This window comes from Odontesthes bonariensis, chromosome 23 (assembly GCF_027942865.1).
Source record: "Odontesthes bonariensis isolate fOdoBon6 chromosome 23, fOdoBon6.hap1, whole genome shotgun sequence".
NCBI lineage: Eukaryota > Metazoa > Chordata > Actinopteri > Atheriniformes > Atherinopsidae > Odontesthes > Odontesthes bonariensis.
Genome location: NC_134528.1, coordinates 147,501 through 165,945, shown reverse-complemented (window position 1 = coordinate 165,945; position 18,445 = coordinate 147,501). Strand labels below are relative to the sequence as shown.

At 44.4% G+C, this 18,445-nt stretch overlaps 1 protein-coding gene across 2 annotated transcripts in view; it reads left to right on the top strand.

The window, feature by feature from the left end:
- syde1 (synapse defective Rho GTPase homolog 1) overlaps positions 1-18,445 on the top strand; it is a 40,170-nt gene that overhangs the window by 11,291 nt on the left and 10,434 nt on the right. The window contains exons 2-10 of one of the 2 annotated variants that reach the window (XM_075457864.1): positions 7,754-8,010; positions 8,322-8,802; positions 8,875-9,204; positions 9,864-10,050; positions 11,407-11,570; positions 13,358-13,471; positions 13,545-13,633; positions 15,223-15,360; positions 15,451-15,577. In XM_075457864.1, coding sequence (XP_075313979.1) covers positions 7,754-8,010; positions 8,322-8,802; positions 8,875-9,204; positions 9,864-10,050; positions 11,407-11,570; positions 13,358-13,471; positions 13,545-13,633; positions 15,223-15,360; positions 15,451-15,577 — 1,887 coding nt within the window. Of the gene's footprint in view, positions 1-7,753; positions 8,011-8,321; positions 8,803-8,874; positions 9,214-9,863; positions 10,051-11,406; positions 11,571-13,357; positions 13,472-13,544; positions 13,634-15,222; positions 15,361-15,450; positions 15,578-18,445 lie in introns of both variants that reach the window. The other variant, XM_075457863.1, reaches the window with a different exon arrangement.

The following is an 18,445-nucleotide window of genomic DNA, read 5'->3' as shown; positions in this document are numbered from 1 at the left end:
AGGCCAACAGTTTCCCTCTGCTTACATTCTTTATGCCAAGTTAGGCCAACAGTTTCCCTCTGCTTACAGTCTTTATGCCAAGTTACTTCAACAGTTTCCCTCTGCTTACAGTCTTTATGCCAAGTTACTCCAACAGTTTCCCTCTGCTTACAGTCTTTATGCCAAGTTACGCCAACAGTTTCCCTCTGCTTACATTCTTTATGCTAAGTTAGGCCAACAGTTTCCCTCTACTTACAGTCTTTATGCCAAGTTAGGCCAACAGTTTCCCTCTGTTTACAGTCTTTATGCCAAGTTACACCAACAGTTTCCCTCTGCTGACAGTCTTTATGCCAAGTTAGGCCAACAGTTTCCCTCTGCTGACAGTCTTTATGCCAAGTTAGGCCAACAGTTTCCCTCTGCTTACAGTCTTTATGCCAAGTTAGGCCAACAGTTTCCCTCTGTTTACAGTCTTTATGCCAAGTTACACCAACAGTTTCCCTCAGCTTATATTCTTTATGCTAAGTTAGGCCAACAGTTTCCCTCTGCTTACAGTCTTTATGCCAAGTTAGGCCAACAGTTTCCCTCTGCTTACAGTCTTTATGCCAAGTTACTCCAACAGTTTCCCTCTGCTTACAGTCTTTATGCCAAGTTACTCCAACAGTTTCCCTCTACTTACAGTCTTTATGCCAAGTTAGGCCAACAGTTTCCCTCTGCTTACAGTCTTTATGCCAAGTTAGGCCAACAGTTTCCCTCTGCTTACAGTCTTTATGCCAAATTACTCCAACAGTTTCCCTCTGCTTACAGTCTTTATGCCAAGTTAGGCCAACAGTTTCCCTCTGCTTACAGTCTTTATGCCAAGTTAGGCCAACAGTTTCCCTCTGCTTACAGTCTTTATGCCAAATTACTCCAACAGTTTCCCTCTGCTTACAGTCTTTATGCCAAGTTAGGCCAACAGTTTCCCTCTGCTTACAGTCTTTATGCCAAGTTAGGCCAACAGTTTCCCTCTGCTTACAGTCTTTATGCCAAGTTACTCCAACAGTTTCCCTCTGCTTACAGTCTTTATGCCAAGTTAGGCCAACAGTTTCCCTCTGCTTACAGTCTTTATGCCAAGTTAGGCCAACAGTTTCCCTCTGCTTACAGTCTTTATGCCAAGTTACACCAACAGTTTCCCTCTGCTTACTGTCTTTATGCCAAGTTACACCAACAGTTTCCCTCAGCTTATATTCTTTATGCTAAGTTAGGCCAACAGTTTCCCTCAGCTTACTGTCTTTATGCCAAGTTACACCAACAGTTTCCCTCAGCTTACTGTCTTTATGCCAAGTTACACCAACAGTTTCCCTCTGCTTACAGTCTTTATGCCAAGTTACTCCAACAGTTTCCCTCTGCTTACTGTCTTTATGCCAAGTTACACCAACAGTTTCCCTCTACTTACAGTCTTTATGCCAAGTTACACCAACAGTTTCCCTCTGCTTACAGTCTTTATGCCAAGTTACACCAACAGTTTCCCTCTGCTTACAGTCTTTATCCAAGTTTGGCCAACAGTTTCCCTCTGCTTACAGTCTTTATCCAAGTTAGGCCAACAGTTTCCCTCTGCTTACAGTCTTTATGCCAAGTTAGGCCAACAGTTTCCCTCTGCTTACAGTCTTTATGCCAAGTTACACCAACAGTTTCCCTCTGCTTACAGTCTTTATCCAAGTTAGGCCAACAGTTTCCCTCTGCTTACAGTCTTTATGCCAAGTTAGGCCAACAGTTTCCCTCTGCTTACAGTCTTTATGCCAAGTTACACCAACAGTTTCCCTCTGCTTACAGTCTTTATGCCAAGTTAGGCCAACAGTTTCCCTCTGCTTACAGTCTTTATGCCAAGTTAGGCCAACAGTTTCCCTCTGCTTACAGTCTTTATGCCAAGTTAGGCCAACAGTTTCCCTCTGCTTACAGTCTTTATGCCAAGTTAGGCCAACAGTTTCCCTCTGCTTACAGTCTTTATGCCAAGTTAGGCCAACAGTTTCCCTCTGCTTACAGTCTTTATGCCAAGTTACACCAACAATTTCCCTCTGCTTACATTCTTTATGCCAAGTTACATCAACAGTTTCCCTCTGCTTACATTCTTTATGCCAAGTTAGGCCAACAGTTTCCCTCTGCTTACAGTCTTTATGCCAAGTTAGGCCAACAGTTTCCCTCTGCTTACAGTCTTTATGCCAAGTTAGGCCAACAGTTTCCCTCTGCTTACAGTCTTTATGCCAAGTTAGGCCAACAGTTTCCCTCTGCTTACAGTCTTTATGCCAAGTTACTCCAACAGTTTCCCTCTGCTTACAGTCTTTATGCCAAGTTACGCCAACAGTTTCCCTCTGCTTACATTCTTTATGCTAAGTTAGGCCAACAGTTTCCCTCTACTTACAGTCTTTATGCCAAGTTAGGCCAACAGTTTCCCTCTGTTTACAGTCTTTATGCCAAGTTACACCAACAGTTTCCCTCTGCTGACAGTCTTTATGCCAAGTTAGGCCAACAGTTTCCCTCTGCTGACAGTCTTTATGCCAAGTTAGGCCAACAGTTTCCCTCTGCTTACAGTCTTTATGCCAAGTTAGGCCAACAGTTTCCCTCTGTTTACAGTCTTTATGCCAAGTTACACCAACAGTTTCCCTCAGCTTATATTCTTTATGCTAAGTTAGGCCAACAGTTTCCCTCTGCTTACAGTCTTTATGCCAAGTTAGGCCAACAGTTTCCCTCTGCTTACAGTCTTTATGCCAAGTTACTCCAACAGTTTCCCTCTACTTACAGTCTTTATGCCAAGTTAGGCCAACAGTTTCCCTCTGCTTACAGTCTTTATGCCAAGTTAGGCCAACAGTTTCCCTCTACTTACAGTCTTTATGCCAAGTTAGGCCAACAGTTTCCCTCTGCTTACAGTCTTTATGCCAAATTACTCCAACAGTTTCCCTCTGCTTACAGTCTTTATGCCAAGTTAGGCCAACAGTTTCCCTCTGCTTACAGTCTTTATGCCAAGTTAGGCCAACAGTTTCCCTCTGCTTACAGTCTTTATGCCAAATTACTCCAACAGTTTCCCTCTGCTTACAGTCTTTATGCCAAGTTAGGCCAACAGTTTCCCTCTGCTTACAGTCTTTATGCCAAATTACTCCAACAGTTTCCCTCTGCTTACAGTCTTTATGCCAAGTTAGGCCAACAGTTTCCCTCTGCTTACAGTCTTTATGCCAAGTTAGGCCAACAGTTTCCCTCTGCTTACAGTCTTTATGCCAAGTTAGGCCAACAGTTTCCCTCTGCTTACAGTCTTTATGCCAAGTTACTCCAACAGTTTCCCTCTGCTTACAGTCTTTATGCCAAGTTAGGCCAACAGTTTCCCTCTGCTTACAGTCTTTATGCCAAGTTAGGCCAACAGTTTCCCTCAGCTTACTGTCTTTATGCCAAGTTACACCAACAGTTTCCCTCAGCTTACTGTCTTTATGCCAAGTTACACCAACAGTTTCCCTCTGCTTACAGTCTTTATGCCAAGTTACTCCAACAGTTTCCCTCTGCTTACTGTCTTTATGCCAAGTTACACCAACAGTTTCCCTCTGCTTACAGTCTTTATGCTAAGTTACACCAACAGTTTCCCTCTGCTTACAGTCTTTATGCCAAGTTACACCAACAGTTTCCCTCTACTTACAGTCTTTATGCTAAGTTACACCAACAGTTTCCCTCTACTTACAGTCTTTATGCCAAGTTACACCAACAGTTTCCCTCTGCTTACAGTCTTTATGCCAAGTTACACCAACAGTTTCCCTCTGCTTACAGTCTTTATCCAAGTTAGGCCAACAGTTTCCCTCTGCTTACAGTCTTTATCCAAGTTAGGCCAACAGTTTCCCTCTGCTTACAGTCTTTATGCCAAGTTAGGCCAACAGTTTCCCTCTGCTTACAGTCTTTATGCCAAGTTACACCAACAGTTTCCCTCTACTTACAGTCTTTATCCAAGTTAGGCCAACAGTTTCCCTCTGCTTACAGTCTTTATGCCAAGTTAGGCCAACAGTTTCCCTCTACTTACAGTCTTTATGCCAAGTTAGGCCAACAGTTTCCCTCTGCTTACTGTCTTTATGCCAAGTTAGGCCAACAGTTTCCCTCTGCTTACAGTCTTTATGCCAAGTTAGGCCAACAGTTTCCCTCTGCTTACAGTCTTTATGCCAAATTACTCCAACAGTTTCCCTCTGCTTACAGTCTTTATGCCAAGTTAGGCCAACAGTTTCCCTCTGCTTACAGTCTTTATGCCAAGTTAGGCCAACAGTTTCCCTCTGCTTACAGTCTTTATGCCAAATTACTCCAACAGTTTCCCTCTGCTTACAGTCTTTATGCCAAGTTAGGCCAACAGTTTCCCTCTGCTTACAGTCTTTATGCCAAATTACTCCAACAGTTTCCCTCTGCTTACAGTCTTTATGCCAAGTTAGGCCAACAGTTTCCCTCTGCTTACAGTCTTTATGCCAAGTTAGGCCAACAGTTTCCCTCTGCTTACAGTCTTTATGCCAAGTTAGGCCAACAGTTTCCCTCTGCTTACAGTCTTTATGCCAAGTTACTCCAACAGTTTCCCTCTGCTTACAGTCTTTATGCCAAGTTAGGCCAACAGTTTCCCTCTGCTTACAGTCTTTATGCCAAGTTAGGCCAACAGTTTCCCTCAGCTTACTGTCTTTATGCCAAGTTACACCAACAGTTTCCCTCAGCTTACTGTCTTTATGCCAAGTTACACCAACAGTTTCCCTCTGCTTACAGTCTTTATGCCAAGTTACTCCAACAGTTTCCCTCTGCTTACTGTCTTTATGCCAAGTTACACCAACAGTTTCCCTCTGCTTACAGTCTTTATGCTAAGTTACACCAACAGTTTCCCTCTGCTTACAGTCTTTATGCCAAGTTACACCAACAGTTTCCCTCTACTTACAGTCTTTATGCTAAGTTACACCAACAGTTTCCCTCTACTTACAGTCTTTATGCCAAGTTACACCAACAGTTTCCCTCTGCTTACAGTCTTTATGCCAAGTTACACCAACAGTTTCCCTCTGCTTACAGTCTTTATCCAAGTTAGGCCAACAGTTTCCCTCTGCTTACAGTCTTTATGCCAAGTTAGGCCAACAGTTTCCCTCTACTTACAGTCTTTATGCCAAGTTAGGCCAACAGTTTCCCTCTGCTTACAGTCTTTATGCCAAGTTACACCAACAGTTTCCCTCTACTTACAGTCTTTATCCAAGTTAGGCCAACAGTTTCCCTCTGCTTACAGTCTTTATGCCAAGTTAGGCCAACAGTTTCCCTCTGCTTACAGTCTTTATGCTAAGTTACACCAACAGTTTCCCTCTACTTACAGTCTTTATCCAAGTTAGGCCAACAGTTTCCCTCTGCTTACAGTCTTTATGCCAAGTTACACCAACAGTTTCCCTCTACTTACAGTCTTTATCCAAGTTAGGCCAACAGTTTCCCTCTGCTTACAGTCTTTATGCCAAGTTAGGCCAACAGTTTCCCTCTGCTTACAGTCTTTATGCCAAGTTACACCAACAGTTTCCCTCTGCTTACAGTCTTTATGCCAAGTTAGGCCAACAGTTTCCCTCTGCTTACAGTCTTTATGCCAAGTTAGGCCAACAGTTTCCCTCTGCTTACAGTCTTTATGCCAAGTTAGGCCAACAGTTTCCCTCTGCTTACAGTCTTTATGCTAAGTTAGGCCAACAGTTTCCCTCTGCTTACAGTCTTTATGCCAAGTTAGGCCAACAGTTTCCCTCTGCTTACAGTCTTTATGCCAAGTTAGGCCAACAGTTTCCCTCTGCTTACAGTCTTTATGCCAACTTAGGCCAACAGTTTCCCTCTGCTTATAGTCTTTATGCCAAGTTAGGCCAACAGTTTCCTTCTGCTTATAGTCTTTATGCTAAGTTAGGCCAACAGTTTCCTTCTGCTTATAGTCTTTATGCTAAGTTAGGCCAACAGTTTCCTTCTGCTTACTGTCTTTATGCCAAGTTAGGCCAACAGTTTCCCTCTCCTCAGTCTTAATTTTTAGATCAGCTAAAAATTACAATCTGTTCATCTACACATGTGCTTAATGTTCAGCTTCCTGCAGACAAACTGGGTCAGCTGAGCGCTTCCTGTCATTAGACCTGAGTGTGTGTGTATATTTACTTCCTGTTTATCTATCCCTGTGATGGTGTAGTTATCTAGACTTGCTGATTTCAGATATCAAACCGTTTACACCCACATTCAGTGGACACCAGGATGTTGATGTGAGGTTTTTTACGCAGTGTAGTTATAAATCCAGACTAAGGCCGGATTAAATCAGCTCTGCTGAGTTTATGTACAACAAATTGTTGAAAGTTGGTGCCTTTATAAAGAGGTACTGCATGAACTCCGTTCTTCAACCATTGTATTAACATCCATTGGTCTCTTTGTAAGAGTGAAACACAACAGTTACACACTTTGTGACCATATCAGTGAGACTCTGTGTGCTGCTGACTGCAGTCTGGTGTGTTTCTGTGTATTTTCAGACTAATGAATAGTGAATAGACAGCAGTGTGTTTGCTCTTTCGTACAGAAGCCTCATTGACATCTGCACAGTCACAGCTGTTTATCCACTCCCCTCCCCCTCATGAATCCCTCAGCCTTCGTCCCACCCTCCTCCTCCTCGCTGATCAGCGTTTCTCAGGCAGCTTAAAATTAAAAACAGATGGACTATTATTAGTTCTGAGACTCAGTCCTCTGTTGGTCTCCTCCAGATGACAGGAAGTGGAAGCAACCTCTGTGGCGTGTCACTTCCTGGCCGGGGCGGTTTAGTTTTTGGCAGCAGCTGGGATGAAGCTGAGACCGACCCCTCTCACCTCCGACCCCTAAATGCTCCAACAGAGCCACCAGGGGGTCGATCAGGCCTCAGAACTCCACGGGATGATCATCACGGAGGAGTCTGGTTAATCACCAGTTAACCAGACTAACTGGCGATAAACCAGTCAGACTAACCACAACTGACTTCATGCGTTTCACCAGTTAGAGGTCATCAAGCACCTGGAGGATCCTCCTTAAAGGTTTTCCAGGAAGTTTTAAGATGTCGGATCAGTTCAAATTGGTTCAAGTCCACATTTTTAATCATTTTTATTTTGGACAATTTTCCCTGAGGTTATCATGGAAGATAAATGCTAACAGAGCCAGAAGCATTGGTCCTGTTGCTGTGGATACATACAGATTTGCACACAGATTTACCTGTTTGTGTAATTTATTCGAACAGATGCCTGACAACCAATCAGGAAGCAGGATTAGTTTTTGTTGTTAAAAAGTTGTTCAAAGATCTCCGACTGACAAACTAAGTGAAAAACAGACTCAGTGGGTCTGTGGGAGCAGAGGCTGGAAGTGCAGATGTTCAGGATGTGAGGCTGAAACTCATTTCTCTCTGTGGGCTGAAACAGCTGACAGGGCTGAATGATTATAGATGATCAATACTTATGATCAGCCGGCCCAGAGAGCAGACTGAGGTGGCCCAGTCATGTGATCCGACCTCCTGAACAACATTTGTAAACTTTCTGTTCCACACAATAAACATCAGAACATCTGGATCAGCTGACAGATGTTCCACACATTAAACATCAGAACGTCTGGATCAGCTGACAGATGTTCCACACATTAAACATCAGAACGTCTGGATCAGCTGACAGATGTTCCACACATTAAACATCAGAACGTCTGGATCAGCTGACAGATGTTCCACACATTAAACATCAGAACGTCTGGATCAGCTGACAGATGTTTCACACAGATGTTTCTGGTGTGTTTCCTGCAGAAGCGGCGGTCCCGCCCGACGCCGCCACAACGTCTTCGTCACCGTCACTGACGACCACGTCGAGACCCCCGACAGAACCCGACTTACCTCATCGGAATCATATCACGGTTGCTAAGAAACAGCAGTGGGCGCGGCAGGGCGTGTCGGCTCCGCCCTCCTGTCCAGGCTCCGCCCCCAGGCCTTCGGACCGACCGCCCAGGACGATATCCCAGGATGCACCTGGGCAGGCCTTGAAACAGCGACCTGCACAGGAAAGGGTACAGGATGATGTTCTGTGTGATGTTTCCCTGTGTCCATAATAAGGTTCTGGCTGCTCAGGCAGAACCAGAACCAGAACCAGAACCCCCCCCACCCTGTTTGCTACTGGTACTTTCTGGTAGCTCTTCTTGTAAAGCTCTTGATATCCTGTTCTTGTTTGGGTTTTTGTTTCTTTCCCTCCCCTCTCCTGATAGTCCACCTCTGGTTCTGGCTCTGGTTCTGGTTCTGTCTGAGCAGCCAGAACCTGCCTTATTGTGGACCTGCTGATGAACTCTCAGTGATTTGTATGTTGCTGCTTTTCCGGAAACAGCATTTCGGTGACAGGATGTCCGTCTCTCTGCCTGTGGATCCAGCCAGCACCACCCAGCAGGAGGCCTCCCAGCCACCAGGGGGCTCCACAGACGCTCCCGTGGCCTCCACCAGCACCAAGCTGTCGGGGCAGCGGGCCTACCTGCAGAGCCTGGACCGCAGCAGCCGAGCGTGGGTTCTGTCTTCAGGAAAGTCCCAGGCTTCGGACGACGTGTGCGGCCCTCTGACCGACAGCAGCAGCAACATCTGGTACAACCCCATCCCCGAGGAGGAGGACGCCGGGGGTCCCCGCGGGGAGGAGGTCTGGAGGATGAGGGACGAGAAGATGGAGGACGATCCAACAAAGCTGGCTGCCAAAGACCCCAGAGACACCAGAGACACCAGAGACCCCCGAGCAGAGCTCGGAGGAGATGGCTGTCCACCAGAGGGCAGCAACCCAAGCATCAGCCACAGGACTGATGACATCGAAGCAGAAAACATCGGTAAAAGTCGCGCCTCCTTTCACACCACAGCAGGTTTGCCGCTTCCTGACCATCTCTGTCTCCATCCGTTAGATTTCCCGCCCCCAGACTCCAGCCCCGCCTCTCAGAAGAAAGGGGGCGGATCAGGGAGTGTGATCGACAGGCTGAGATCTCCGGGTACAGTCAGGAAACTCTCTATGAAGATGAAGAAACTTCCAGAGCTGCGCCGAAAACTCAGCCTGCGATCGTCTTCTCGGGCTCATCGTCAGGGCAACAGCAGAGGAGGCGGGGACGAGCTGATCAGTAAGGACGCCACGCCATCTTCAGTGCTGTCCAACCAAACCGTCATCAGCAGATATCACCTGGATAGCTCCGCCCCCCCCGCCCGACCGCTGCGGCGCTCATCGAGAGGACGCTCAGCGGGTAAAGGAGGTGAAGCTTCAGTTTCTCACGCTTTGAAGAAGCAAAGGGGACAAATGGGCTAAAAACACAATGTCAGGGTCAGGAAATACTCTGGCCTGGTCTCAGGAAAGGTGTAGTTACCAAGGAAAGGTGTAGTTACTCATGAAAGGTGTAGTTACTCATGAAAGGTGTAGTAACCAAGGAAAGGTGTAGTTACTCATGAAAGGTGTAGTAACCAAGGAAAGGTGTAGTTACTCATGAAAAGGTGTAGTTACTCATGAAAGGTGTAGTTACTAAAGAAAGGTGTAGTTACTCATGAAAGGTGTAGTTAGTAAAGAAAGGTGTAGTTACTCATGAAAGGTGTAGTTACTCATGAAAGGTGTAGTTACTCACGAAAGGGTGTAGTTACTGCACGCCAAGTCACTTGGGGGGTTATTCCAATGCTTTTTGGTACTTTTGCCCCCACCCTAGACATTTTGGGGTGCAGTGATTTTGATAGTATGCAGTGTGATGGGCGGAGGCCCTCCACCCAAACTGAACCCCACCCATTTCACCCGTTATTTAAGGGGCGTAAAAGGACCAAAACCTTGTGCCATGACAACATGGCTCACCTGTGTCTCACCTGAATCTGTATGAACCCAATGACAGTGACCGCATGTTAAAGGTCTGTTTGCCTTCAGGGTATCTCAGTGATGGAGACTCGCCTGAGCTGTTGCCACGGCAACAGGTCTCAGCTTCCCAAGAAGCCCCGTGTGACGTCAGCTCCTTCCAGCTGTACGTGGGCTCGGACCCCCCGCGGTGCAGCCAGCGGGTGACCGGGTTACTGACGGTGCACCTGCTGGGCCTGGAGGAGATGAAGACCAGCAGGTACGAGCAAGTCCCCGACACCAGGAACTGAGCTACTCATTCAATGAAATACAGTCAGTTTGATCACAGCATCGCAAATATGGGCTCAGTTTTCTAGAATCTAACCCTGAATACAAAGAGCAGAAACAAACAAGGCTTTGATCAGGCCATTTTAAATGCCTCTCAAGCTGGGACCGGTACGCTTTTGTTGCTCATTGGTGTCACAAGTAAAAGAACAGACGGGGGTTGATTCACCGCTGAACCTCTTCTCAGCCTCTATGGGTTAGGGTTAGGGTGGAAGGAATAGAGATGGGTTAGGGTTAGGGTGGAAGGAATAGAGATGGGTTAGGATTAGGGTGAAAGGAATAGAGATGGGTTAGGGTTAGGGTGGAAGGAATAGAGATGGGTTAGGGTTAGGGTGGAAGGAATAGAGATGGGTTAGGATTAGGGTGGAAGGAATAGAGATGGGTTAGGGTTAGGGTGGAAGGAATAGAGATGGGTTAGGGTTAGGGTGGAAGGAATAGAGATGGGTTAGGGTTAGGGTGGAAGGAATAGAGATGGGTTAGGGTTAGGGAGAAAGGAATAGAGATGGGTTAGGGTTAGGGTGGAAGGAATATAGATGGGTAGGGTTAGGGAGAAAGGAATAGAGATGGGTTAGGGGGTTAGGGTTAGAGTGGAAGAAATCGAGATGGGTTAGGGTTAGAGTGGAAGGAATAGAGATGGGTTAGGGTTAGGGTGGAAGGAATAGAGATGGGTTAGGGTTAGGGTGGAAGGAATATAGATGGGTTAGGGTTAGGGAGAAAGGAATAGAGATGGGTTAGGGTTAGGGAGAAAGGAATAGAGATGGGTTAGGGGGTTAGGGTTAGAGTGGAAGGAATAGAGATGGGTTAGGGTTAGAGTGGAAGGAATCGAGATGGGTTAGGGTTAGGGTGGAAGGAATAGAGATGGGTTAGGGTTAGAGTGGAAGGAATCGAGATGGGTTAGGGTTAGAGTGGAAGGAATAGAGATGGGTTAGGGTTAGAGTGGAAGGAATAGAGATGGGTTAGGGTTAGGGTGGAAGGAATAGAGATGGGTTAGGGGGTTAGGGTGGAAGGAATAGAGATGGGTTAGGGTTAGGGTTAGGGGGTTAGGGTTAGGGTTAGAGTGGAAGGAATAGAGATGGGTTAGGGTTAGGGGGTTAGGGTGGAAGGAATAGAGATGAAACGGTCTGTGCGGAAGCAGCCGCCCAATGTACTGATATATGAAAGGAAATTATAGGTGTAAAATGTATGTGTCAGATATCATCTTCCCTGGAAAGGGTCACATTGCTAACGTTTGTTCAGTGGTCCCCCTACAATGATTATGGTTCATTCTTATGTTTGAACCCTCTGGTTCCAGGTCAGAGGGCACCAAGGAGGTCTTCCTGGCCATCCAGACCGATGGGCTGACCAGAGCCAGGACTTCCCTGCTGACCCTGCGGGGATCCGCCCTGTCCTTAAACCACACCTTCCACCTGGAACTGGAGCGGGCCCGGCAGCTCCGCATCGTGGTGTTGACACCTGGTACTGGTCTTCCCAGTTTATCCCAACATCCACCAACAAGAGCTGCTGACAGACTTCTGCTTCTCTAAATGTTTTGTATCAGTGTGAACAAAATCCAGGAGGTTCAGAGAACAGCACTTCCTGTAGAGATGTTCCAACAGCACATTAAGGATGCAGTCATGTCATGTGATTCCTAAGCAGACCTGTTTCCCCTCAACACATGAATGTCACACGTTGTAAAATCAAAAGATGAGATTCTGGATAGGATTTTAGAACCCTTAACGCCTATTGTCGCATATATGCTACAAACCGTTTGACTCAATCAACCAGCTGAGATAGCATCTTTATTCTCCCAATGCCGGTTAGTCCATATTCACTACGGACCTAGGAACCTTTGACAAGCACTTGTTTCTAGTGGGACCGCAAAGTGACGGACTTCTTTCCTGTTGCAGATTTTATATAAAATCTGCAACAGGTTGTTGTTGTTGTTGTTGTTGTCTTATTATTGACCATTATGCCTGTTGTAGCAAATTTGCAACATACCAAAATTTCTATTTATTTTTTGTGCAAAAGTGAAATTAATAATCTCAGCATTATTTACCATCTACTTAAAGGCTAAAACACACACAAAACATTTTTTTATATACAGCTATATAAATTCAGGCGTTAAGGGGTTAAAACAGATCACACAAGCAGAATGTAAACCACCAAAAAACAGATTTTCATTCAGAGCACAGATTGTTCTCCAGAGAATGAACCCTTTAGACGACAGTCGGTTCCTGTTTATAGATGGTGTTTGGTTGAAAAATAAAATACCAATTCACTTAAATACGACACTCTTAAGCTCAGATAAGAAGGGCTGCTTAGGTCTTTAGCCCAAGAGTGAACTGTACCAACAAATACAACCAGCTATCCTGGACATTCACTGTAATTTGTGATAAAAGGGCTCAAACTTCAGCTGTGAGGAAAAGTGGAGCAGAAACTGTACACGTTTCCAGCATCCACTGGTAGAAGAACCTGTCTGACACTTTGGCTGTGTTCGAAACCGCCTACTACATACTACATACTGCATACGGCATACTGCATACGGCATACTGCATACTACATACTACATACTACATACTGCATCCTCATTTGATCAGACAGTATGCAGAGCGTTTACCCACAATGCATTTCGCTCCTGCCCGAGCCGAAACAGCCGGCCTGAAGCTGATTTCTCTTAAGCTCTAAACTCTGTAAACTTTAGCAACATTTGAAACATTTTCAGGAGAGAAAGTAGTCGTTTAGATCCCCAACGTGTTGAAAACCTGACAAAATACCGGCTGTTTACAATTTCGTTCCCACTAATTCGGTGCTACTAAAGCTAGCCGCAGTGAGCAACGCACTTCCGGTTATTTTCACAAAATAAAATACCCGTTGCCTTTTATCATAGGGAAAGCCATTACCATACAATTGGGGCTTTTGTTTTGAAAACAGGAAGTGAACCTACCCTCGTTGTAGCTAGCTTGAAACTGCCGTTTTGACAGGAAATGACGATCGGCGACGTCACGTTACGTTGCATCTTGGGTAGTTTGAGTATGAGTAGTAACCTCATGATGCATACCCAACATTTCGGAGAATCTACTATGCATCCAGGAACTTAAAAAAAGTCAAAGTTAGTAGGAGAAGTAGGCGGTTTGGAACACAGCCTTTGTTCTAAAGTAACCCAGAACCTCCCTCTGACAGCTGTGCAGATTACTGCTGCGATGTGCAGACCAAACCACCTAATGACGTCCATTTTCATTCCATCTGAATGTTTGTGCCTGCAGCCGGCCCCCCAGCAGCCGGGGGGGTGAAACTGGAGCAGTGTCCCACCTCCGCCGGTCCAACCAGGAACAGAGTGTGTTGTTTAGGGGGGGTCTCCATCCCGCCACTTTTCAAAGGTTGGTCAAGCCGTACAGCCCGCCGGTCTGTGATTGGTCGGCAGTAAATGATGACGAGTGTTTTCTGTCCCAGGCAGTCGCAGCCAACAGCTGTGTGTGAAGCTGGAGCCTCGAGGACTTCTTTATGTCAAACTGTCCCTGCAGGAAAAATGGGACACACAGGTACTCACCAATGTTACTTCTACTATAAACACAGCCACCAAACTACTTTGCATCCCTCAGAGTGGCGGTATGATTCATAACCAAGCTTTTCATTTAACCCTAATCCCTGATGGGGGACATTTTTCTCCACTTGGGAAGTACTTTCTCCTCTAATTTCACACACTGTAGATAGTGAAACTCATCATATTTGATCCAGTTGTGCATTTTTGACAATTTTTTCGAATATACAATGCAATTTTTCATTGTGTAAAAAAAAAAAACTCCTTAATTTCTGAAAAGGGACATTTTTGTCCCCTTTTAAAACAACCTAAAAATATCATATATTAACATTTTTTCATAAATATTTTATTCCACTTCAGTTCTGATCATAACTACCAAGTTTTCAATTATTTTAAAAAAAAATTAACCATTTAGATGCCAATTTGAACTTTTTAGTCCAAATTTTAAGCCTTTAGGTGTCAGTATTTTCAAAATATGGAATGCAAAGTGGAATTAAAAAAAATAAAAATAAATCTAAAATCCCTAAAAATCAATGTTGTTGCTGATCATTGACATATCCCAGACCATAATTATCCCCCCTCAAAAATTCTACTTTGCATTCTATATATTGAAAATATAGCAGTTTTTGTGTTTTTTTTTTTTTTTTTACAGAAATTGGCGTTTACATCATATAAACCAGTATTTAAAGGGTTAGATTTTTTTAAATAATTGAAAACTTGGAAGTTATGATCAGAACTGAAGTGGAATAAAAGATCTACAGAAAAAAAAGTGGGAAAAAATATTAACATATGATGTTTTTAGGTCGTTTTAAAAGGGGACAAAAATGTCCCTTTTCAGAAATTAAGTTGTGTTTTAAATCAGGTATGAGGGTTAACCCTTTAACTTGTTAACTCATTAACCCTTTAACCATTTGTGAGGTCTTAACATTGTGTTTACTCCCTTTGCCCTACGGGTCAAAAATGAGCCGCCCTACCAATGCCCCAAAATAAAGCAACTTAATTGAATTTTAAATCCAAAATCTATTTAGTATGATGAAACCACCTGTTATTTATCTATTCAACTCAATTCAATACATTTTTTATCATGTAGTTTTTGTTACACAATACAAAAAGACAATCACCAGTTTTCAGGATTACGCTTTTTTTTTTTTTTTTTAACTACAAACCAACTGTCAGTTGGACCAACAGTTTTCTTGTTTTCTCAGTTTTCTTTTACATAATAAAGGTTTATTATTGCTATTATATAAATGTGAAATAATTACTTCTGAATTAATTATATTGAAAGGGAAAAAAACAGTGAACTTTTTTCTGGTGTTTAAATGTTTTTATAATTTACGGGTCAAAAATGACCCATAAGACAATTTTTGTACCCTGGTGGTGTACAGCCCACATGGAAACATAAACAAAAATAAAGTGTGACTTTTTCTAATGATGGGGTCCCTTTAGGAAAAGGCATAACATTTCAAGTTGGAAAAAGATAGTTTAAGGTATTGTTTCTACAGCTAAACATGGTGGCGGCTCACTTTGGACCCCAGGACAACAGGAAGGTTAAACATGTGACATTTAAAAGAATCATGCTTGTGTCTTCAGCTCATCCGGGACGCATCCTTGCCCTCCAGCGTCTTTGGCGTGGAACTGCACCACCTGGTGGAGAAAGAAGGATCCGCATCCCCGGTGCCCCTGCTGATCCAGAAAACTGTGGCAGAGATAGAGCGACGAGGACTGAAGGTTGAAACACCGGCAGCTTCATGAGTTATGAGCACATTGTGCTAAATGCTAACATGTGTATGCTAACATGTGTGCCAACATGTGTGCCAGGTGGTGGGTCTGTACAGATTGTGTGGTTCTGCTGCAGTGAAGAAGGAGCTCAGAGATTGGTTTGAGAGGAACAGTTCAGCCGCCTGTCTGTCTGAGGACCTCTACCCCGACATTAACGTCATTACAGGTCAGTGAAATCGATCAGACAGTATGCAGAGCGTTTACCCACAATGCATTTCCCTCCTGCCCGAACCAAAATCAGCCGGCCTGAAGCTGATTTCTCTTAAGCTCTAAACTCTGTAAACTTTAGCAACATTTGAAACATTTTCAGGCGAGAAAGTAGTCGTTTAGATCCCCAACGTGTTGAAAACCTGACAAAATACCGGCTGTTTACCATTTTGTTCCCACGAATTCGGCGAATTCCCAGATGTGGAACAGCAGATTGGAGGCTGATGAGAAACTTGACAGGGTGTTTAATTGAAAACTCAGCAACCAAAGCTGCTGCAGCAGAGATCAGAGATCAGAGATCGAAAACCAACAACTAAATACAAACAAAACCAGCCGTGCAAAGAGTGAGCTGAACAAAGGGGTATGAATACTGGAACTAACAAGGAAGTGGAGCCGACAACTAAAAAACTAAAGGGAAACTGGGAGTAATGACAAGATCTAAGCACAGGACTAAATGCAGGAATAATGTAAGCTTCACCAAGAACACAGAAACATAGGTCTAAGAAATTATTGCAAGACAAAAGACCTGGGCCCTCATTCATCATTAGTGCGTAGAATCCCTTCTAAATCCTGTCGTATGACTGAAATTTAGAATGTGCCCAAGTACAAAAAAATCGGCATTCATCAAACGTTCTTAGACAGGTCGTACGCACACGGGTAGGTAATCTGCAATGATAAATACCACACCTGCCAGTTCACCTTGCGCGGGCACGATCAGACTAATTTGCATCATGGAACGCCCCCAAGTAACCATATATGGCACCAACATTCCCTTTAAAAGCCACAAGAACTTGCTTGCTTGCTTGCTGGCGCTTGACTCAGAGCGCGGATCTCGAAAACACATGAGAAGCAATACAGAATCATACGCGGCGGACAGCACAGCTTTATGCCAATTACGCACACAGGCTCCACACCTCCACACACGCATCGCGTCTGCAATCATAACTCATTAGGGGAAATCACATTTTGCCAATATTTTAGAGACCCCCCAACATTTCCCAAATCATGTTTTCGGGGGGTCTCGTGTCAGTTTCAGTAGTTCGAACACTGAATATAACCAATGTTGCAAACATGCTGCGCAACACTCACCAATAAGCCATCCATCTTCAACAGCTCCTTCTTGTAAACGAAGGCCCACGGAGCTGTTCTGCAAAATAAAGGAATCGTGCGTCCCCCCTGGCCATCGGGCAACGACATTGAGAAGCAGCATATCACTGTCGCATATAAGCTGTACATTAATGGAGTGCTTCCCCTTCCTATTCACGAGGTTGTATTTGTGCTGTGATGGTGCTTTTAGTGCGACGTGAGTGCAGTCTATTGCTCCTATGACGTTGGGGAACTGCGCGATACCATAAAACCCTCGCTTAATGCTGCCTGGCGTGGACCCCCATAAGGGAATCGAATGTAAGTCGGGGCCAAAGAAATAATCGCATCCAACACTGTGGGCAGAATTCGGCTCATGGACGGCTGAGAAATGCCGCATCAATGGCCCCAATTCACGGCAGAGGTCGATCAATATATGTTTTGGAAATCTGAACCTGAAGCCACTCACTACTTTCTTCCAATAAATCTGCACGCTCCCTAAACACGCGCTCCCTCCGTAGCGCACGGTTTTCCAGATCCTCAAGCAATGCAAGATGGGCCATGTTGCGTTCTGAATGGCATGTCCTACGTGTGCCTTTTATACCCATATCAATTAAACTAGGCTGATTATTGTCAGGTCTTCTGGTGAAACAATTATTGTTACACTCTGAATGAAATGCAATGAACGCCAGGTAGGTCTGATGCACCGTGCATAGGCTACACGGACCCAAATGCCGCCAGACATACTGTAATGTAACAATTGAATGAACATTGTAATATTCCCCTGTGCAGCGATCAACACCATTTGCAGTTTCGTAATTCTACCACTAGGCAATGTGCGTAAGCATGGTCAAAACTGTGCGTAGATTTAGGCACATTTCTAAGTTCAAGTACATGTTCATAAATCCCACACTTTGCTCAGGAATGATCGCACGCACGCTTTACGCACAGATCTGTTCCTAAGAACGCTTGATAAATGAGGGCCCAGGAACTCACAGGACAGGAAAATCAAAAACAAGAAACCATGAGTTTCCCAAACAAAAACTCAACAAATACAAACAGAATTAATCCTAATTTAAAACGATGATTCAAGAAAGACAACAAGAAACAGATTAGAAACCAAGACAACAAGAAACAGTTTAGAAACCAAGACAACAAGAAACAGATTAGAAACCAAGACAACAAGAAACAGATTAGAAACCAAGACAACAAGAAACAGATTAGAAACCAAGACAACAAGAAACAGATTAGAAACCAAGACAACAAGAAACAGATTAGAAACCAAGACAACAAGAAACAGTTTAGAAACCAAGACAACAAGAAACAGTTTAGAAACCAAGACAACAAGAAACAGATTAGAAACCAAGACAACAAGAAACAGATTAGAAACCAAGACAAACAAGAAACAAATCCAAAGACCAAAACTCCACCAACCCGCACAGTCTAAAACATTTTAATCGGTGGTATCTGAGATAATGTTCAGCTCAGAGCGACATCAGTACAGTCTGATACGATAGACCTCCATGAAGTGACCCTTTGTTGTGTCACAGACTCGGGTGTTTATGTTTATGCATTTGGCTGCCGGTTTTATCCAAAGCGATGTACCCTTATATCCCAGGTAGCGTAAGGGGGTCTTACCTACGGACCCCTACTGGAGGTAGTACCTTTCATGCAGGGGATTTAAACCCAGGTCACCTACATGAAAGGTGGGAATCCTACCTCTACACTATCCAGTCCCAACCCA